The 23,295-nt window shown below is 36.1% G+C and overlaps 2 protein-coding genes across 2 annotated transcripts; both read right to left on the bottom strand.

Moving 5' to 3' along the window:
• Positions 1 to 123: 123 nt before the first annotated feature.
• CBG15653 lies at positions 124 to 900 on the bottom strand (the record flags this gene model as incomplete). Its single annotated transcript, XM_045243349.1, has 3 exons — positions 124 to 275; positions 619 to 719; positions 767 to 900. The coding sequence occupies 3 exons, from the start codon at positions 898 to 900 to the stop codon at positions 124 to 126; spliced, it is 387 nt and encodes a 128-aa protein (XP_045095758.1).
• A 4,387-nt stretch (positions 901 to 5,287) lies between these two features.
• Cbr-frl-1 lies at positions 5,288 to 21,054 on the bottom strand (the record flags this gene model as incomplete). The annotated part of the gene is made up of 11 exons (XM_002640732.2): positions 5,288 to 5,424; positions 5,472 to 5,658; positions 6,323 to 6,679; positions 6,944 to 7,491; positions 8,523 to 9,417; positions 9,551 to 9,983; positions 10,513 to 10,693; positions 11,465 to 11,763; positions 12,060 to 12,313; positions 12,454 to 12,611; positions 20,976 to 21,054. 11 exons carry the CDS (start codon positions 21,052 to 21,054, stop codon positions 5,288 to 5,290), a joined length of 3,528 nt encoding a protein of 1,175 aa, XP_002640778.2.
• Positions 21,055 to 23,295: the final 2,241 nt, after the last annotated feature.

Raw genomic sequence — 23,295 nt, 5'->3', positions numbered from 1 at the left:
ATGGCGTTTCTTCCGTGTTCCGTCTTTCGTCTGGCACACGGAAGACGGAAGAAAGACTCTATTTAAATAATCCAACAAAATTTCGAAACAATTTTTATACCAATCGATAGCTCTTATTGAAATCTACATTTTGTCTGTTGACAGCTTTTTGGTAGCATTTTTCATTTCGAAGATAAAACGTCTTCCGTAAATTTCCGTAAATCTCTTCCGCTCATCTCTGCTAGTAATGCAGTACAATAAATACGAGACTTTGTCACATTTTGAAGAATTCAATTCTGAAAAAAAGGAAATATTGAAATTAAAAAAAAATGAACAACCCACTATTTTTGAGTGCATACGCACTTGGTTTATCACCCTCCTTCTTCGTGGTACCTGTCGTTTTACTCGGAGAATCTTCTCTGAAAAAATAATATTATTTTTCAAATAAATGTTTTGTGTCAACAGTAACCATTTGACAGGAAAATGTTGAGACAATACTATTACAGACTATTATGTTGAAAGATCTTTAAAATTTAAAAGCCCAAAAATGGCATACTTACACTCCGGATGCTGGTTTATCCTTCTTTGATTCTGAAATTTTGAAAGATCATAATTCTCTCAAATGTCTCTGAAACTCACCTCGTGGCTCTTTCGTTTTACGACTTCGTATCACAAAAAAGGCCCCAATTCCGAGAATGAGAAGAAGAAGGACAGCTCCCACAAGAATCAAGAACCACGTTCTGAAAAAAACAATTAATTGACAGTATAAGATAGAAAAAAGACTTACTGTTCATAAAACTTTTTCTGAGAAGTCTTCAGTTGAAGCTGGGCAAAGAAGGAATCCATTGACTCCAGAGCTGATTTCGACGCTTTGATGGCAGAATGGTGATTTGTAAATTTCCGTAAATCTCTTCCGCTCATCTCTGCTAGTAATGCAGTACAATAAATACGAGACTTTGTCACATCTTGAAGAACTCAATTCTGAAAAAAAGGAAATATTGAAATTTAAAAAAATGAGCAACCCACTATTTTTTGAGTGCATACACACTTGGTTTATCACCCTCCTTCTTCATGGTACCTGTCGTTTACTCGGGGTCTCTTCTTCGAAAAAATTATTCTATACTAACTTCCAAAAACCGGAAATTTTGAAAGTTTGGGATTTTGGGTAGGTATTAAAACTACTTAAAGGTTATCAATCTTTCTGAAAATTGACACAGGTGTACACAAGAAATTCTATTTTATTTCAAAATCCTATTTCCCAGTTCATAATCTACCAGAATCCATCAACAAATTTGGGGGCATCCATCCCCCCCCCCCCCCTCCATCTAACACTTTTAGCTTATTTTGTCAGTCAGACTCCTATTTTTCGAAGTTTTCGAATCAAAATAATGAAAATGTTGAAAAACTGATGGTCGTTCGATTTTCGTTCAATTCGCAGTCGATTACGTAGGGACAAGTTTTAACCCAAAAAATAATGAGTTTCTAACGCCCGGTACAAGACTTCAAAGATGGGTTTCTGAAAAAGGGAGAAAATTGTTGGTCGCCCCGCCCAATACTATTAGAGGGCTGATGTTCTTTCAAAAATATATACAGTTTTGCATATACAGTGGTGAACATTAGTGAGTGTCCCTCTATTCTTTTGTTCATAACTTTGCTCAAACTTGTCCAATAATGAAAAACGTTTTTGTTAAATGTAGCTGGGTTTCCAATGAAACGTTGTATAGATTTTTTGAAACTCAATCACATTTTGTGTCTTCTGAATTTTCGCAAACGTGACGATAACTCCAGAAGAAAAAAAACAATTTCCGACAGGATTTTTTAAAGATTGACTTTGTAAATATTTTTTTAATAGTTTAGACACAGTATAAAAATTAAGGAAAACATTTTGAAACAATGATGTGATTCAAAAACTAAAATTTTATTTGTATTCTGGTTATGAAGAAAGCTCTCTAATGACAAGTTTCGTTCCACATTGAAGAATCGAATTTAGATCTGAAAGAAAAGTTAATATTGAAATTTTAAAAAAAAAATCAACACCCACAACTTTTGGAATTCGCAGGAACTTTTTTTCTCATCACCCTTCTTCGTGGCTCCTGTTTTCTGAGTCGGTGTATCCTCTGAAAAAATAATATTATTTTTCAAAGAACTTTTTATAACAATAATCTTGGTTCCGCTATAGCTCGGCTCAAAATGATCCAAATTTTCTCAAATTTTGAGAGAATGTGTGTTTTTAATTGCTCTACAATTCACATGCAAAACTTTGTGTTTTGGAGAAAAAAACAATTTCATATTTCTTTCATTTTCATGTACCAAAAACGGGTAAAATCATTTTTTGAAAATAGAGATTTTTTGTGAAAACTAGGTCAAATCATGTGAATAGCTTCAAAGTGGGAATTCCGGATTTTTCCGATTTTCAGCCGGATTCACTTTTTTTTGTTTGCAAAATCACGTTTTCTGAAGAGGAACATCAAATGCATGGTTTATTAGAAAATGATTTTCTCAAATTAAAGTTCTAGTCTTTTCCATAGAAAAAGCTAAAAATCGCTCAGAAAACGCCAAAACTGACCCAGACTAGGCCAAATATGACCTAAATTAGACCAAAAATCGCCTAAAACATGCTGAAAATAGTCTAGAAATAGCTGAAAATGCCCTAGAATATGCTGAAAATAGCCTTGAAAATCCTGAAAATGGCTTTGAAATGCTGACATTTTCCTTGAAATTGCTGAAAAATGTTCTAGAAAATGCTGTACATCCATCTCGGGCGGCTTTATTTTCTCCCTGTCCGCAATATTGCGTCACGGTGTGTGCACACTCAACGCACTTGATTTGACGCGCATACCGATATTAAATTAATTCGAATGAAATTCGCTTAAAATTAGAAGTTTAATTAGGAAAATGAACTAGAAGCAACCAGAAATACAAAAAAAAACAAAAAAAATGAAAATTAGTCAAAAATAGCCAGAAATACCGAAATCGGCTAGACTTCAAACTAGAAACCTATGGATTTTCCAGTCAAACGAAATATGAGAAACACGTCATCAGTTGAAACTTTTTTGATACCTCGGAACCGAGATAACTAGGCTTAAAATTGACGATTTGAGGTGTGGGTTTCTATTCGAGAAAATACGGTAGGTAGACAAAAAGCAACAGTGAACTAGAATCGTTCTAAAATTTTTCTAAAATTGAACAGCAACTGATCCCAATGAACATATCAATCCCATTCCTCTGATAACAAAAATGCCCCCCCCCCCTGAAGTTTCCCATCAGATGCAAAATTTGAACTGAGTACATTACATTTATTCCTGTTCGTCTAAACATTATTTTTCTTTCGCCAAACGCTTTCTGACTTCTTATCACGCTTATCATCACATGCCAACAAGAGGACCTAATACCAAAGTTTAGCCATGGTCTCTCTCTCTCTCCCTCTCCCCTTATCTTATGACGAATTTCCGCCGTATAAAAATACACTGTCTTGTTGAGTAAGATCTAAAATAACAATCCCTATGTGATTCTTCTCGTAAAAATGAGAATCTATATTCTCCTTCTCCTCCTTCCCTTTGTTTTCCCATTCATTCTGACAATGCCTATCAGTTATGGTGCATCTCTGAACTCTGTACATTCCGACGATTTGAGTGCTGAGGATTATCAAGTGCTCAGGAAGAATGAGACGAGGATTCAGTGAGTTGGAGCCATATACTGAGGATTTGAGGGGGGGGGGGGGCAATTTTGAAAACACTCAAGATTACTGTAGAATTAGAACTCCTCACTCCCCCCGCCAAAGGCCATTAACTTTCAGCCCATATATCTCGGTTACTTCAAGAGATATCAAGAAGTAATCAATTGATAAAGTGTTTATCACATTATCAGCAATATTTCATCAATTGACAAATTTTTGATATCTCTCATAGGATTCGAAATAATTGTGCTCAAAGTTGAAGCGAGGGAGCTTGCCGACCTGTGACATTTGAGTTCTATTAGTGTTTATGATATGGGACCCGTTGAACCCTTTAAAATTGGAATTTTGCCAAGAATTTTATATATTCTTGTAGCTGAAAACTCCAGGAGTATTTTGATATAAAAAATCTTGAAAAAACAATTACTGTAAGAATAGAACGCATACCCCTCTCCAGGGTGGGGGGGGGGGGGGAGGTTACCGTCAAGGGGAATCTGACATTTGAGTCCTTACATCTCACTTCCTGTAAAAGATATCAAAAATTTGTCAACTGATAAAATGTTTATCATAACATTTCCAATATTTTATCAGTTGACAATTTTTTGATAACTTTCATAGGAACCGAGATAATTAAGCTCAAATCTGATGGTGACTGAGTGGCGTTCTATTAGTGTTACCGGGAGGGGGGGAGCCCGTTGGTAGCTTCAAAATTATGATATCTTCAAGAAAATTATATATTCTTGTAGCTGAAAATCTGATGAGTATTTTGATATAAAGATCGTTTTGAAAAATATGGATTTTTAGAAAGATTTGGGCCTTTGAAAATCCCCAAAATTAATCCGATTTCAAAAAAGAAGCTAGTAACTCTTTTGGACCCGTTGGTCCCTTCAAAATTAGAGTTTCTCTATGAAATTTATATATTCTGATAGCTGACATTCTAAGGATCATTTTGATATAAAAACCGTTAAAATTGGTGCCGGTCGCGGTCTAGAAAACCGTACTTTCATATGAAAAATCACACTTTTAATCAATTTTTCCCTCCAATTAGTCAATTAACTCCTCCCCTAATTAACTTTTTCCCAGACGAATCCACAAACTCGAGCACTTCTTCAACGAGGACCATCACGAAGCCACGTGGACATGGAGGGATTCCATTTGCAGTGCTTTTCACTCGTTATCTCTTTTCCCACCCAATTGCTTTAAAAATTAGAGAAAATTGTTTTTTAAATTGTTTTCGAAAATTTAAAATTTCAAAATTTTTAAAAATTCTGAATTTTCTGACAATTACAGACTTAAAAATGTTTTTTTTTCAATTAAAAAAAAACCTAGACATTTTTTCCATTTTTTTGACATTCAGATTTTGAGATCTTGACCCACAATAAATTTTTGTGATTATTGATGGTTTTTCATTGTTATTACACCATTAGACAATCAGAGAGAGAAAGAGAGGGGACCGGTTAAAAATGACAGCAAAGGACCGGATTTTTAGTTATTTTTGGGGGAAAATGCTCAGAAATTTCAGAAAAAGAAATGCCCGTTGAGTGTAGATGAAGAATGAGAGAGAAGGAAAAAAGGGAAAATCTAGACAATTTAGACTATTTTTGAGGGGAAAAATGGGAAAAAAACAAAAAAAAATTATTGTCGATCCCTTTCCACAGAGACCACTCGGGTCTTAGGTGCTACTGGTGGAGGGGCGGAGCTTCGTGGCGCCGGCGACGGTGATTTTGACATTTTTCGGCGGTTCGGAGTCGTGCCACCAGTGTGTTTTAGTCCTGAAAATTGGGGATTTTATGAAAATTCCGCATTAAAAATCCCTTACCATTCATCAATTTCTCAAAATCTCCATGATCCATCCGCGTACTATCGATTTTCGCGCGTTGTCGTCTTCCGGCACCAAGACCTCCCACTTTTTCAGCCAATTCCATCATTAGCTGATCTTGTTCCGATGAGACTGACGATTTGGAGCTAGCCACACGAGCACGACGTTCTTGTTCCTCTTTTTGGCGCTGAAAATAAATTGTAGTTTGTAGTCTAGCCGATTTCCGTGTTTCTGGCTATTTTTTGACTAATTTTGATTTTTTTTTTGTTTTTTTTTGTATTTCTGGTTGCTTCTAGTTCATTTTCCTAATTAAACTTCTAATTTTAAGCGAATTTCATTCGAATTAATTTAATATCGGTATGCGCGTCAAATCAAGTGCGTTGAGTGTGCATACACCGTGACGCAATATTGCGGACAGGGCGAAAATAGAGCCGCCCGAGATGGATGTACAGCATTTTCTAGAGCATTTTTCAGCAATTTCAAGGAAAATTTCAACATTTCAAAGCCATTTTCAGCATTTTCAAGGCTATTTTCAGCATATTCTAGGGCATTTTCAGCTATTTCTAGACTATTTTCAGCATGTTTTAGGCGATTTTTGGTCTAATTTAGGCCATATTTGGCCTAGTCTGGGTCAGTTTTGGCATTTTCTGAGCGATTTTTAGCTTTTTCTATGCAATTTTCAACAATTTCTATGTCATTTTAAGCAATTTTCCGCATTTTCTAGATCATATTTGGCCTACTTTAGGTCACATTTGGCCTAGTTTGGGTCAGTTTCAGCATTTTCCAGACCGTCTTCATCATATTTTATGTCATTTTTCAGCACTTTCTAGACAATTTTCAGCATTTCCTACCTTCTCAGCAGCGGCCTTCGCCTCATTCTCCTGTCGACACTTATTATAATTGGCGACGAAGTGAGCCAACTTCTGGAAGAAGATGTTGGGAGGAGTGGTTTTTTCGTTCTCCCCGTAGAATTCGCAGCAATCCTTGAACGATGATTTGGCCAATTGGAAGGATTGCTCAAGATCCGTCATTTTTTGTTTCCGAGTTTCTAGGAATTCTTGGAGGGTTTCAGGGCAGTCGGCTCCTTTCAGCGATTGCTCTTTTTCAGCCATTTTGAATCCTTGTTCCAAATCTTTCATGTCCGAGGAGATGGAGTCCCATTGGACATGGGTGGCTTTCTCAACGAATTTCAGTTGATCAGCAAATGTCTGGAAAATTGAAAATACCGTAAAACCTGGGGAGGGCTTCAACTACAGAGGGGGCTTTTCAATTAGAGGGGAGCCTTCTATTAGAGGGGCCCTTTCAATAGAGAGGGCTCTTTAATTAGAGGGGACTCTTCAACTAGAGGGGGGTCTTCAATTAGGGGGGGGGGGGGGGCGTCACTTTCCCAATCTCCTCTCAGAGTGACCTTCTATTAGAGAGGCCCTTCTATTAAAGGGACCCTTCTAATACAAAAAATTCAAAATTCTCACCTTCAAATGCGACAAATGTGTCTCAATCTCCGCCACAATCATATGCAACAGTGTCAAACTCTTATCAGTTTGCGACTTGAGAATCGCTAGCGAATCCAGCGACGATAGCTTGAATCCATAGGCTCCGCCCCTTTTTCCACTATTCATATAGTTTCCGAAAGCCAGGATTACTTCTAGAACACCGTGGAACGTCTCCGCTTCTCGTGCACACTTCGATGCAGCTGTTACATGTGTCAATTGGGGTTCCAGGAGAGCCGCGGATTCATCGAATTCCGACATTATTCTCATCACTGATAGCTTATGCTCCAGCCGTTCGATTTCACATAGAGCCGCCACGAAATTATCCTCTTCTGAGAGCAAATCCATTGGATTCGTCTCGTTTTCCTTGCTATTCTCCTTCTTTTCTCTGTAGAGCTTCCTCTCATCGTCTGTCGGAAGGATTCTAGACAGAATGTCCACTTTTTCGGCTGGCAGTGACTGCAGGTCCAGCTGATGGACGGCTGCCATTATCGTCTTCGCATCCATCGCCACTTTTCGACGGGTGATCGCTGGAAAAGAGGGGGGGTTTGAGATAGGAAAATCTTCAAGTTTTGATTTGGTTTTGGAAAATTTCAAATTTCCTGAATTGCAAAAAAAATTCAGAACATTTGACATTTCTAGAAAATTGAAAAAAAAACTCGAAAAATTTAGAATTTTCGAAATTCGGAAATTCAAGAATTCAGGAAGTCGGAAATTTTTAGAAAAAATCGAATATTTTAAATTTTTTCAAATTTGAAATTTTCGAAATTTTTGAATATTCTCGAATTTTGAAAATTCTAGAATTTTCAGATTTTCAAAAATTTGCAAAATTTCAGAATTTTTGACTTTAGAATTTACTAAAAATTTCAAAAATTAAGGAAATTTCAGATTTTCTCAATTCTGATTTTTCGATTTTTCGACAAAATTGCAGAATTTCAAAATTTCTGAGCTCTTGAATTTTCGAAATTTTTTTGAAAACTTCGAAATTCTGAATTCTATGATTTTCCGATTTTTGAAATTCCAGAATTTTCGATTTTTCTGAAAATTTTCATTTTTTTGATCTGTGAATTTTGAAAATACTAAAGTTTCGAATTATTAAAATTTTCAGCATTTCTGATTTTTTGAATTTTTAAATTTTCTCAGTTTTCAGCCTTAAATTGCTTCAAAATTGCCGAAAATCCAGCCAACATGGTTCAAAATACCCAAAAACTGACCTGAAATTTGTTTAGATCGGCTTAAAATGCTAATTTTGGTTCGTTTCTAGACTAATTTAGGCCAAATTTCAGCATTTTCAGTCTAGTTTGGAGCCTAAAATGCTCCAAAATCGACTATTTCTGGCTGGAAAATCATAGTTTTTGGACTGACAACCTTCTTGAAATGACTTAAAATGACTTAGAAAAGTCTCAAAGCGAATTTCTAGACTAATATAGGCCGATTTTCAGCATTTCCAGCTCATTTAAGAGCTGAAAATGCGTTAAAATTGATTATTTTCGGCATTTTTTGAAGCTCAATGGCCTCAAAGTAATTTTTAAGAAATTCCAAAAAAAAGCTCACAACTCACCAACATTCTGAAACCTCTTCGCATCCAACAGCGTATTCTTCCTCGCCGAAGCCACGCCCCCTCCTCCCGACGTGACACTTCCCGGGCTCACTTGTCCGATGGCCTGCTCTTTTGGCTCTCCAAGAGTGTTGGTAGTTGTTGTTGTCATCTTGAACATCTCTTCTAGCTTTGAAAAATCAATTTTCTCAATGATCAACTCATCGTTGAGCTTCTCAAATACAGTATTCTTGGCTTGCATTGGCTTCATTGCGGCCCAATTCAACTGGGGAAGCTTGTTCTTGGTCTGATAGATCTTTTTGATAGTCTTCACGTCGTTGGATGCGGGTCCCATCATTCCCATCATTCCAGGGGGCGGTGGAGGTGGTGGTGGTCCCATTCCGAGGCCCGGAGGTGGTGGTGGAGGTGGGGGAGGTCCTCCTCCACCCATCATCATCATCGGAGGAGGTGGAGGTGGTGGAATTGGGACATTTGAGCCGTTTGATGATATCAAGCCGGCTATTGGAGGTGGTGGTGGGATAGAAGACACTGGTGGTGGTGCTGGTCGCGGATCCTTTGAAGTGGATCTCCGTTGCTCTTTATGGGGTCCTGGAGCTGGTGGAGGAGGCGTCGGAGGAGATTTCTGGGCGGCTGCTGCTGCGGCGGCCTGTTGGACTTGGAGACCGGCTTGCATTTGCTTCTGAATCGCTTCCAACTCCCCTATCTTCTGTTCCAACCTCTTCCTCTCCTCTCTCGCCTGTCGATCCTTCTCATTCATCGTTTTCGTCCATGTTCCCTTCTGTTCGACGTGCTCCTTCTCCATTCGATCTCGCTCCATCACCAGATCCAGAAGACGTCGATCCAGTGCCGCTTTGTCTGTTATCCACTTCGCTTCCACTTCTTGCACACGTTCGTTGGCCTGAAAGGGATCAAAATTAGTTGAAAATCCAATTTCCTACTGTAGCTTGATTAGCTGATTCTAAAAATCCAATTTTCATGAGAATCGCCCCTAAACTAATCTGCAATACCCCAGAATTTAGCAAATCCCTCACCTGCGACAGCCTCTGCTTCAACTGCTCCTTCTCCTCAATCAACTCTGTCTTCTGATTGGAATCTTCTAGAAGCTGTGCGACGTCCATCGCCGAGTTCTGATACGATATCATCCGTTCCTGTAGCTCATCGGATTCACAGTCAGCCATCAGCTCTATGTACTTATCCAGGCCGAGTAGTGTCATTTCATACTGTAGATGGACTCGGAAGTTCAAATCATCCACATTATTCACGAAGTAGTCGAAGAATTGGACAGCTGAAGAGAGGAATTCCACGTGGAATTCTGGAGGATTCCGAACGAATTGAATCAGGGTCCAGAAGCGTCGGGGTTCCCGGAAGTCTTTTTCAAAACGATCGAAGCCGTCGGAGACGATCTCCTGGCCACCCTGGACCATACAAATTGAGGAGAGCATTTGGATTACGAGGGTTTTGGTTCTGGAAAGATTAGAAATTGAAGATTTCTGGCTATTTTAGGCAATTTTTCGATAAATTTTAGGCCAAATAGGCCAGTTTTGAGTAATTTTTTCCTTTTCTAAATGTTCAAAACTTCTTTTTTAGGTTTTTTTACAGATTTTTAACTTCAAATTGATCTTTTTCAGTCAATTTCTAGCGACTTATAGGCATTTTACTACAATTTTTGATAAATTTAGAGCATTTTTTGATAATTGAAAGGCCAATTTTATTTCACTTTTCGATAAATTTATGAATTTTTGATAAATTCCATGCCCAAATTTGCCTTTTTGAGCTATTTTGGTCTAATTTTAAGCCATTTTTCGAGGATTTTGATAAATTTTTTGCCATTTTCAATGAATTTTATGAATTTTTGATGAATTAAACTCCAAATTTGTTAGTTTTGGGATATTTTCAGCCGATTTCTAATCAATTTCAAGCCAAAATTTGACAGTTTTGAGCTATTTTTGACCCATTTTTCGTTAATTTTTGTCAATTTTTGGCCATTTCTAACCTCAAATTCTGATGCAATATACTGCGTACGATACAATAAATCGCTTCGGTGTCGGCGAAAACTTGTTGAAATCCCTGCTTATTATTCATTATCGCCCTGAGACACATCATACAAATATGGATGTCGTCTTCCGCTTCGCCCATGCTTTTGCCAACTTTTCCCTTCGAAATCGTTAGTGGTCCTGGAAAGAAATTAGTGAGAGATGGCCTAGAAAATCGCTTCTAGTGGCCTAGAAATCCAATTTTTCGTTTTGAAAATGGTATGATCGGCTAGAGTAATTCATAAGCTTTAAAATGAGGGTAATTATGGCTCGATCGGCCCATTTTGGAGCAGTGGCCGAATTTTTAAATATCCTGGCCTAGAAAATCGCTTCTGATGGCCTAGAAACGCGACATTTCGTTATGAAAGTTGTATTTTTAGATTCAGCAAGTCAAGAGCTTCAAAATGAGCTAACTCATGACTAGCTTAGTACAAGCTAGACCAGCTTAAACCAGTGGCCGAGTTTCCCGGATTTCTAGGCCATGGGTTCTTTTAAGCTTAATTTCGACGATTTTGGTGTCAAAAGTGGAGAATTCGGTTATGAAAGTTGTATTTTTTAGATTCAACTAGTCAAGAGCTTCAAAATGAGTATAATTATGGCTAGCTTCGCACAGAAACCTAGCTCTGAGAACTTCTGGCCTAGAAACTCGGTTCTGGTGGCCTAGAAATCCAACTTTTCATTTTTAAAATCAAATATTCAGAAAGAGCAAGTCAAGAGCTTCGAAATGAGTATACTCATGACTAGCTTTGCTCAAGTCAGACCAATTTAAACCAGTGGCCGAGTTTTCCGAATTTCTAGGCCATGGGTTGTTTTAGGCCCTTTTTGACAATTTTGGGGTCAAAAAATGCGTAAATTTCATGATTTTAAGTCTATTAAGGTTAATTTTAACGATTTTAGTGTCAAAAAACGCACCTTTTTTCAACAAATTGGCTGCTGACGAGTCGAAACTGTTGCTGAAATTCGAGCTATTCGCTAGCGAAGAATTATTAACGTCAGAAGACGAATTATGGGATGGTGAGGATTCTTGAAGAGAGTTATTGTTGGGTCCACCAGAAGACACTGATGTATTATTCATGCTGTGATTATGAAGAATTGGGAATCCAGATGACGTGGATGGGACCGATGGAGCACAATCGGCTAGGAGGGTTCTCATGTAGTCCACCAGCTTTCGAAGTCCCAAATTTGAGGTGTTCAGGAATTCGAAGACCCAGCTGAAAATGAGATTTTATTAGTGAATCAGGTTGACTTGTATTGGTGGCCTAGAAATTCCAAAAACTCGGCCACTGGCACAAACTCATCGAATCTGAGCAATATTATGCTCGTTTAAAAGCTCATGACTTGCTAATTTTGATTCTATAAAAGTGATGGCCGAGTTTTCTTTTCTTTTGGATTCCTAGGCCACCAGGAGCGATTTTCTAGGCCAGCACTATGTATTTTGGTTCATTTTCAAGCTATTCTAGCTCATTTTTCACCATTTTTAACAATTTTTAGCTCTTTTAACACTCACTCCACACTGTTGGTCCTCAAACTGATCTCAATATGTCTCAAAACACTCGTCGACGTCTCATCCGTCTGGATTTCCTTGTTTTTCAGCGCTTTTTTGAGCATTTTCTTGTCCAAAAAGTAGGAGAGCTTCTCGAGATACTTGGCTGGTGGTGTGACCTGCTTTGCCACTTGCTGGTCGACGATTAGCTTCCATTTCTTATCATTATCATAGCCACGGAGTATTCGGAGCTTATCAACGGGTAGATCCATGTGTTTCTGGAAAAATTAAAGAATTTTTTGGAGTTTTTTCCAATTTTGTCCGCTTAAAACGACCTAGAAATATCCAAAATTCGGTTGGGACCGACTTTTGGTTTTCTAGGCCATCAAATTCAAAATTTTGGGTTTCTAGGTCTTACCAGAACATCATCGAACATCTTATCCAGCTGTTCTTGTGGCGGTTTCGGCGGCATCGCCGCTGGACCCACAATCATTTCTCTGCTAACGATGGCCGATGAAATTCGACGACTCCGGATGCTAGAAGACGTGGAATTTGAGCGGCGGACGTTGAGGGTGGCTGAAAATAGTGAATTTTTGAATTTTGGAGAATTTTTAAGGAGAAAAACGGCCTTCTTTGGCTTTTTAAAGCCAAAAATTGACCCAGAAATGAGGGAAAAAAATTAATTTCAATAAATACCGTAGTCCTTTAAAGGCGCATGCTTAGAAAATTCTTGATGGGTTTCGCAGCGATTTTATTCTTTTGTTGTTTTTAAGCGAAAAATGCCGTTTTTTAGCAATTTTTTAGCAAACTTAAAGTTTTCAATTGTAATTTTTAATTTCTTGAATTTTTTTCATAAAAAATGTTTTTTTTCTGAGCAACAATTGATACAGAAAGTGGATATCAGTCAAAAATAATTATTTTAAAACACCGTAGTCTTTGAAAGGCGCATGTTTAAAACTTGTTTGATGGGTCTCGCAGCAATTCTCTTTATTCACTATTTTTAATCGAAATTTTGCGAAAAAAAAAATTTTTTCAGCAAATTTTCAGACAAATTCAGAATTTGAAAATTTAAAAAAAAAATTCACAATTCCCGTCGTCCCTCTTCTTCTTGTGTTTGACACCAAATGTTCGTCGGAATGGGGTTCGAGTGAAGGATTCTGGAAAAAAACTGTTTTTTTGAAGAATTTGAAGTGGAAAGTTGAGAAAAAACATTCAAAAAAGCCTAAATCATAAGAAAATAGCGAAAAAAAAAATCTAAAAATTCAATTTCCCGCCGGATATCGTAAAAGTTTGGTAGAGCGCATTTTCAGCATTTCTAGAATTTCCGGAATTAAAAAAACGTCACCTAGTCAGAAAATAAGTGGTGAAATTAAAAAGTTTTCGAGCAAACAACACAGATGACACTTTCTATTATTTTCCCTCTTATTTTCTCTGCGTCTCTTTCTCTCTCTCTCTCTCTCTCTCTCTCTCTCTCTCTCTCTCTCTCTCTCTCTCTCTCTCTCTCTCTCTAAACTTTTTCAATGAGTCACACAGACAGGTAGAGACATATTTTTGTAAGAATCGGATGTTTTTTTCTTTCAAACAGGTGAATCACCAGGTCAGTTGACTGGTTTCATCACATAGATTTACCTGGAAGGTTTCAACATTTTTCAAAAATCAAAACATTGAAAAATTTCAAAAAAAATTTCCATTTTTTAAACAATTTTCTGGCCTAACTTTTCCTTTAAAACTTGAAAAAAAAACTTTTAAAAAGTTGATTTCTGATGACCTAGGAGGTGTGATGCCAATTGGATGATGGTCATCCAAGTTATACATAAAACTAGAGAGATTGAGAGATTTAGAGAAAGAGAGAGAGAGACAAAAAGAAGAAGATGGATTGTTCGCGGGGATTAAACTAGTCTATTGGTGGTATATTCGGATGGGGTGGGAAGGGACATTTGAACCGAACAGCTGGTTAGCAGCAGCAGCAGAAGCCAGATTCAAAGAAGAGGGGGGAATTGTTGATGATATATCTGCTGGCACTTTTGCGGGGTGGGGTTAATATGGTTGTTATGGGGGAGCCTAGCCTATTAAATACTGCTTTTTTTTAAAACTAGACGCACAAAAAACATCGAGAAGTGTCCTAGTAAATACTGTAACATAGTTACCACCGATTTTTCAACTTTGAGCTCTTATATCTCGTTTCCTGTAGAAGATATCAAAATTTTGTCAACTAACAAAATGTTTTTCATAAATTCAGCAATATTTTATCAGTTGACCACTTTTTGATATCTTTTGCAGGAAATAAAATAAATGAGTTCAAAGTTGACCAGTCGGCGCTTGCTGGCTGAGCTAGCTACCTTTCTCACTGTTTGGAGCCAATTTATCTCATATCCTAGGAAAGATCTCAAAATTTTGTCAACTGATAAAATGTTTATCATAAATTCAACAATATTTTATCAATGCACCACTTTTTTATATCTTCTACGGGAAATGAGATATATGGGCACCAAGTTGACACGGTTCGGGAAGGGGATCAGGGTATACGGTAGCTCTAAGCTTTCTTGTTTAGCTCGAGGTTGAAGTTTGAAGCTGGAAAGCCTTGACTAGACTTGAATTTGGTTCAGATATAATCAACATTTGTTTATAAATCAATCTATGTGACTTTCAAAAATGTTGAGTACGATAAACAATTTCAAAAAGGAGATTCCGATGAAGTTACTTTAGTACTAGTCAACCGTCAACATTTAGCCCAAACATCTCATTTCCTGTGAAAGATATCAAAAAGTGGTCAACAGATAAAATATTTATACTTTTGTAATAAACATTTTGTTAGTTGATTACTTTTTGATATCTTTCACAGGAAATGAGATAAATTGGCTCAAAGTTAACAAGTCGGCACTTGCAACAGAGCTACGCTGTCGGCTAGGCAGCCTCTCAACTTTGAGTTAATTTATCTCTCTTTCTATAAAAGGTATCAAGAAGTGGTCAACTGATAAATTGTTTATCAAAATATCAGTAACATTTTATTCGTTGACAACTTTTTAGTATCTTTCAAAGGAAATGAGATACATGGGCTCAAAAATGACAGTTTGAGATGAGACCTATGTAATGCTTGGAGCCTATCTTCTAGGCCAAGTTCCTTAATGCAAAATTTAATATTGCAGTTCCTGGATCCTGGAACCTGAAATTTGTATTTGACTAGATTACGATTCTGTAGAATGAGCAATTATATCGAAACCACCATAAATCTCGCCGGAGACAAAGTGTCCCTCTCTCTCCCTAATTAACGGGAAATGTTCCCGCTATTAACTATAGTAGTTGCACTAGTAGTACTAGGGAGAACAACAGAAACACATATAAATTAAAGATTAAATTGAATGGAAGAGAGAGAGAGAGAGAGAGAGAGAGAGAGAGAGAGAGAGAGAGAGAGAGAGAGAGAGAGAGAGAGAGAGAGAGAGAGAAAGGGGTAATGATGATGAAAAGCGACAGAACGGACGACATGAAAAAGAGCGTTAAACATTCAAGCGTGTCGTCTCTTCGTCTGTATAGAATGAACTTTTATGACGATGTGCAGCACAAAAACTCGGTCAGGCATGTAAAAAAGTTGAATAGAAGAAGGAGAAAGAGACAAAGTTTTGTGGGAACACCAGGTTTTCAACTTTTTGCCACATATGCTAAAATTTTAGCCTGAAACATAACATTAAAAATGACCTAAAATAACAATTATTCTCCCCTAAAGGTTGGTGTCAAAAAAGTTGCTTTTCTTTAGCTCTAATTATCTCAATTACCATTAAAGATACAGTAATTTTAAAAACCAATAAGATATTTCCCATGAAATTCTACACATTTCACTAGTTGACAACTTTTTTGTATTTTTTCTGGTTTTTGAGTTATGCGCCTTTAAAAATAGGTGGACTCGAAGCGCCTTCTCGCCTCTGCGCCACGCCTAGAGGTACTCTATTTTTAAAGGCGCATATCTCAAACACCGTAAAAGTTACAAAAAAGTTATCAACTAGTAAAATGCGTAAAATTAAATTTTATAAATTTTACTTGTTGACTACTTTGTTCTAACTATTTTAGGAATTGAGATAACTAAGCTCAAAGTGAGCACTCTCCCTTTCTTTGGCTGTCGCATTTTTGGGGTGAAAAGGCCTTAAAACTTATATTTTTAAATATTCCAAAGAAGAAAAATAGGCTCCAAAATATTTCGAATCAATCTATATAATTTTCGGACCAATTAGTCTAGCGTAAAGTTGCCAAAAATGGAAATTGAAGTCGCCTTGCTTTACAATAGTTATCTCAGTTTCTAAAAAATAGACAATAACAAAATAAATTCGAAAAATGTTGTAAATTTAATTATATACATTTTGTTAGTTGACAACTTTTCTGTATCTTTGCTACAAATGGAGATAATCAAGCTCAAAGTGGCCACTCTCCCTTTCCTTGGCTATTGCGCTTTCAGCGCGCTCTGGGTCAGTTTAGCTCACTTTTTCGGGGTAAAAACGTCCTAAAATGACAATTTTTGAGGTTTTCAAAAAAGAAAAACAGTCTTCAGAAAATTTCCAATCGATCTATATAACTTTTTAAAAAATTGACCAACGATGAAGTTTAAAAAAACAAAATTTCAGATATCACCGCTTTAAGTCTAGTTATCTCAGGCCCTAAAATACTTAAAATTAAAATTCAAACTGTTAAAACATAGAAAATCAAATTTTACACATTCTACTAGTTGATAACTGTTTTGTAGCTTTTCTGGTTTTTGAGCTACGCGCCTTTAAAAATAGGGCACCTCAGGGCGCGCAAAAGAGGGGGAGAGCACCTCATGGTTAAAGGCGCATATCTCAAAAACCGTGGAAGTTACAAAAAAGTTATCAACTAGTAAAATATGTAAAATGAAATGTTATAAATTTTCATAATTAATTACTTTTTGGTAGCTATTCTAGGAATTGAGATAATTGCAATTAAAGATTTTGAGCAATACAAAAAAAGGGAAAATAAGAATAAAAATGATGGGTGGAAAATGTGTGGTGGTGGTGAAATGTGTCGTGGAATGTGTATATAAAACATTGGTGTCTCCGGAAAAGAAGAAAAAGAAAAAGAAGAAGGAGAAGCCCCCCCCCCCCCTCTCAACGGCTTCTTCTTCTTCTTCTTCTCGGGAAGCGGCGAGAGAGTGTAGGAAACTAAGAGGGTCCTAGGCGGCGCGAATTTCTGAATCTCTCGGTTTCCTTTAGAAACCAACTTGTTTTTGAGGAGGCTAAAAATTTGCCTCCAGGGATTTTAGGCATTTTTTTGTTCAAAAAATTATTTTTTTTTCAAAAATTTCAAGCAAAAATTTCAAGAGTAAAATAAACAAATTTAATGTTTACATATATAATTTTTCTATGGAAACTTCCGGAAATTCGAATTTCCCATGCCAATTTCACATATAACGGGATACAAATGACCTAGAAATTCGACACGGATTTTAGATTTTTTTTTTTTTGGAAAATTATGGGGTGTAATAATTGGGAAAATGTACTACATGTTTCTGAATAAATAGTTTCCGTACTATCTGTACAGTTTATACTCCAGGAACACAAAACGAAGGAAAGCAATGACATGAGGTGGAAAATGGAATGGGTGTGGATTTCTTATGGGAGAGATGACCTGGATTTTGGGAGGATTCTAGATTTTTTTGATTAGGAGAGGGAATGTTCAAAAAAAAAAGAATATTTAGATGACGTTACTTTAAGCCTGGTTATCTCAGTTGCCTTTGAAGATACAATAATTTTGTAAGCTGGTAAAATATTTGTCATAAAATTTTACACATTTCATTAGTGGACAACTTCTTCGTAGCTTTTTTGGTTTTTGAGATCTGCGCCTTTAAATTCGAGGGGCCTTTTAGTGCCCTCCGCCTTCTTACGGGTGCCGCGCCTAGAGGCACCTTATTTTTAAAGGCGCATAACACAAAAACCAAAAAATTTACAAAAGAGTGGTTAACTAGAAAAATGTGTCAAATTTACTTTTACACATTTTATTAGGTAATAACTTTTTTGTAGCTTTTTTGGTTTTTGAGATATGCGCCTTTAAAAATAAGGTGCCTCTAGGCGCCCCTCCGTTTTTTCGGGCGCCGCGCTTATGTAAAGACGCATATCTCAAAAACCAGAAGAGCTACAAAAAAGTTATCAATTACAAAAATGAAGCTCTATTCTTTTTTAGTATATATAACAACATTTTGGACCCTTACCGTACCTTTTGACCGTAAACGTTTTTGTGGAAAAATTAGGTCCAAAGATTTTTAACGAATTTTTGAGAATTTTCAGTTTCAAAAATTTTCCAATCTCAAATGTTTAAAAACTTGTAAATTTTCCTAAGGACCAAAACACCCAACTAGAGAGCCATAACATCAAAGAAGGGACTTAAAAGAGGGGGGCTTAAGTAATCCGATTGCCTTTTTATAAACAAAGAGAAATAAGAGGCGGACCAATAATAACAAGGGAAATTGGACACTCTTTTCTCCCCAAAAGTCACCCCACCGTCTGTTTCCTGTGTGTGTGTGTGAAATATATTGAGATTAAGCGGTATACTATCCCATATGGTTTTCAGGGTGACAGGATTCATTTCAAACATATGGTGTCAAGGTTCTTCGATGAATTAGGAAGCTTCTAAACGACCGGAAATTGAGAAAAATTTATAAATCACACTAAACAAGACTAGAGCTTCATTTTTGCAGTTGACTACTTTTTTGTAGCTCTTTTGGTTTTTGAGTGCGCCTTTAAAGATAAGGTACCTCTGGGCGAGGCGCCCGGAAGAGGGGAGAGGGCACCTCATTGTTAAAGGCGCATAGCTCAAAAACCGTGTTAGCAAGGGTCCAGAAATTTGCGCCGTAAACTAAAAAAGGCTAGAGCTTCATTTTTGTAATTGACAACTTTTTTGTAACTTTTCTGGTTTTTGAGCTATGGGCCTTTAAAGTTGGCGCGCCTCTCTTTCAGGCGCCATTGCCTCAGTGCCCATAATCTTTAAAGGCGCATAACTCAAAAACCAAAAGTGCTATAAGAAAGTTGTCAACTACAAAAATAAAGCTCTAGTCTTGCTTAGTACACATTAAACTGTTTAGACCCTCCTCTATACCACCGACCGTATAAGAACGCTTGAAGAATTACCGGAAAGTTTTAAAATTCCAAAATCCAAAACTTAAAAAAGGAAAAAATCCGAAAAAACGAGAACAAAATGCGCTTTTTCCCATAGTGGGGGGATAAACATCAAACAAAGCCTAATCCGAATTTCAATTGAGCTTAGGGGGGGCTTAGAGATAGAGAGACGCAGAGAAACAGAGAACCGTTTTCCCCTTCTCCAAACAAGGAAAAAAACGGCTTTTGTCTTTTGGAAAATGCACACACAATGCTTTACGGATCACATTTATCCTGTCCAGACAAAAAAATTTTGGTCGGAGGAAAATATAAAAAATCACAAGTACCTCACTAAAAAACCTTGAAAACGATACTTGTTGGGTCAATCTCTATGAAGTAAAAGACGGGTAAATGGCAGCATTTGTATCTTTTCTCTCTTGTTTCTCTGCGTCTCTTCATATCCTACACTCTCTCATTTACTCTCTAATGACTACATACTGTGTTGACCGCTACTTGTGTGACCTTTTTCTTTTTCTTTTTCTTCCTTCTCTTCTGTGACGCAACAATGTGTGAGAAAAAAAAAAGAGAGGAACAGAGGATTAGGAACCATTAATTACGGTCAGTGGCCCGCGGTCAGTGGTGAAGGTTCGGGTTCAAGAATGTGTCATTTATACTAAACCAGGCTAAAGCTTCATTGTTGTAATTGACAACTTTTTTGTAGCTCTTCTGGTTTTTGAGATATGCGTCTTTACATAGGCGCGGCGCCCGAAAAAAGGGAGGGGCGCTTAGAGGCACCCAACCTTTAAAGGCGTATAGCTCAAAAACCAAAAGACCTACAAAAACGTTTAAACTGCAAAAATGTGTGAAATTCAATTTTGCACAAATTCATAACTGTTAAATGTTCAGTAGCTATTTTGGTTTTTGAGCTACGTGTCTTTAAAAATAGGATACCTCTAGGCGCGACGCCCGAAAAAGAGGGAGGGCGTCTAGAGGCACCCTATCTTTAAAGGCGCATAGCTCAAAAACTAGAAGAGCAACAAAAAAGTTGTCAACAGCAAAAATGAAGCTCTAGTTGCGTTTAATATACGTATCTATTTTTTTTAAACTTTATCTATCACGGTTTTTGAGTTATGCGTCTTTAAAAACGGCGCTCCTTTCGGCTTGGCGCCCATCAGAGAGGGAAAGCGCTTCGAAGGCGCTTATCTCCAAAGAAACCTATAAGAATTTTATATCATTTTGAAGCGTTTCTCTAGATCCAAATTTTACAAGCTATACATTCTGAAATTTTCAAGTCTCTAACAAGTTATAAGATTTATAAAATTGAGACTCGCAAAACACATGCCATGTGATACATAAAGCCGTAAAAGAACATAAAATTCTAGTGTAACGGAAACGAAATTAAATATATTTCTGTCTGTGTAGGGGCATCGCAAAAGAAAGGAGAGAAATAGAAGAATTGAAATCAAATAAAATGTGTAAATGTTATAAAATGTTTTACCACTATTTTCATGTTACTACAGCTTGGGTTTGGTTACTTACTTTGTCTAGATTACGGTTAGTGAGTACAATAAGGGTCCAAAAAGTAGTGATATTTATTAAACAAGACTAGAGCTTCATTTTTGTAGTTGACAACTTTTTTCTAGCTTTTTTGGTTTTTGAGTTATGCTTCTTTAAAGGTAGGGTCCCTCTTAGCGCGGCGCCCGAAAGAGGGGAGAGAGGGTACCCTATATTTAAAGGCACATAGCTCAAGAACCAGAAAAGCTAAAAAGCAGTATTTTAGATCACTTTGAAGCTTTTTTTATGATCTACAATTTGCAATTTGAATCATAAGAAAATATCTAGAACTCACCATGTTGAAGCTCTTCATTCCTGCATAGCTCCTCTGGTATGGATGGTGGTTTTGATGGGAGTTCACTGGAGTCTTCCATGACTGAAAACCACTAAAATTTTGATATTTCGAACTAAAAATGGCATAAATACTGAAGAATAATACATTCAAAAACCAAATAAGAAGAATGAAAGGATGAGCAATTCTCAAACATTCCAAACCACCATTACATTTTGATACATTTTGAACATTTTGGGTCATAAAAATGACCAATAAATATTTGGAAATGTATAGAAAAGATATAGAGAGAAGGAGGAAATTGGGATTTCTTGAAATTTAGAGGCTTAGAAAAAAAAGTATAAAAAAGGCTTCTGGAATTTTTTCTAGCAGACAAACATAATTTTTTTAGGAAGTCTGAAAGCTGGATTCCTTAAAATTGTATTTTTTAATTTCTTGAATTTTAGAAATTTCTAGAAAGTTTTCAGCCTTTCTGAAAATTTAGATTGTTTGCATTTTTTTTCAATTTTCGGAATTTTTTCAAATAATTTTCAGAATTCTTTGGAATTTGAAACTTTTTGAAGCATTTTTGGCTTCTCTAGAGTTTTAGAACAAAAGTAAATAGTAAATTTTTTGGGATTTTTTTACAAAAATGTTCGAAAATTTCCCTTTTTTTTTGGAAAAGACAAATATTTATTAAAATTTTAGGAAAAAGAAGAGAGCTAAAAATAAATTAAGCTAAAAATCTCAAATTTTTAAGTTAGAATTCTTGAAAAAATGTCAAAAAACAACAACAAATTTTATTTTTATTTCAATTTCAGACAAGGAAAACAAGGAAATTATATTTTTTTACGAATTCTGAAAATTTCAGATTTTTTTTTGAAAAATATTGAATTTGCTTAAAAATTCAAAATGTTCATAATTTCAAAAGTTTCTAAGATTCTAAAATTTCAGAAATTCAGAAATTCAGAGATTCAGAAATTCAGAAATTCAGAAATTCAGAGATTCAGAAATTCAGAAATTCAGAAATTCAGAAATTCAGAAATTCAGAAATTCAGAAACTCAGAAATTCAGAAATTCAGAAATTCAGAAATTCAGAAATTCAGAAATTCAAAAATTCAGAGATTCAGAAATTCAGAAATTCAAAAATTCAGAAATTCAGAAATTCAGAAATTCAGAAATTCATAAATTCAGAAATTCATAAATTCAAAAATTCAGAAATTCAGAAATTCAGGAATTCAGAAATTCAGAAATTCATAAATTCAGAAATTCATAAATTCAAAAATTCAGAAATTCAGAAATTCAGGAATTCAGAAATTCAGAAATTCAGAAATTCAAAAATTCAGAAATTCAGAAATTCATAAATTCAGAAATTCATAAATTCAGAAATTCATAAATTCAAAAATTCAGAAATTCAGAAATTCAGAAATTCAGAAATTCAGAAATTCATAAATTCAGAAATTCATAAATTCAAAAATTCAGAAATTCAGAAATTCAGGAATTCAGAAATTCAGAAATTCAGAAATTCAAAAATTCAGAGATTCAGAAATTCAGAAATTCAGAAATTCTAATCGAGAATTTAGTATATCTGAAATTTCGAAAAGTTTGAAGTTTTTAGAAAAATCGAAGTATCAGAAAATTCGAAAAATCTCAAATTCCAGACTTCCTGAAGTTTCCTGTATATCTGGAAATCTAGAAAAAATTCCAGGAATCTCAAAAAACATCATTTTTAATGGAAAAATGGCTCCATTTGCTCCGAACGAAGAGAAAAAGAGACGCAGAGAAAAATGGAAAAATCGTTGAGAGGGGAAATCTGAATGAACACGAAAAAGAGTTTATTTGAACTGCAAACTTTTTGTCTGTGTTGTAGTTGAGGTTGAAAAGAAAATAATCTGCTGGTCGTTCTCTTTTTTTAGAACGAGAAATAGTGTATGAAATCGAGAGAGTGGTTAGAGAAGAGCATTTTTTAGTGATAAAAGCGGTCAAATGGGGGTGATGACTCTCCGATAAAAGAGGAGAAAATGAATAAATATGCATGTTTACAATGTTGACATAGTTTCCTTTTTGTTTATGCCTCTTTTGGCGGTGAGTTTAGATAGGGAACTGGTAATTATCAGACACTTATTAGTGAATAACTCAAGTTCTAATAAAGATATCAAAAAGTTCTCAACTAGTAAAATGTAGGAAATTTAATTTTACACATTTTACTAATTGACAGCATTTTTGTAACTTTTGTGGTTATTGAGCTATGCGCCTTTAAAATAGGGGTACGTCTCCCCTCTTCCGAGACTAGAGGCACCCTATTTTTAAAGGCGCATATCTCAAAAACCAAAAGAGTCACTCA

The sequence above is a fragment of the Caenorhabditis briggsae genome (genome assembly GCF_000004555.2).
Source record: "Caenorhabditis briggsae complete genome, chrIII, whole genome shotgun sequence".
Taxonomy (NCBI): Eukaryota; Metazoa; Nematoda; class Chromadorea; order Rhabditida; family Rhabditidae; genus Caenorhabditis; species Caenorhabditis briggsae.
Note: the sequence above shows the minus strand (reverse complement) of the source record. Positions and strands in the feature narration are given on the sequence as shown.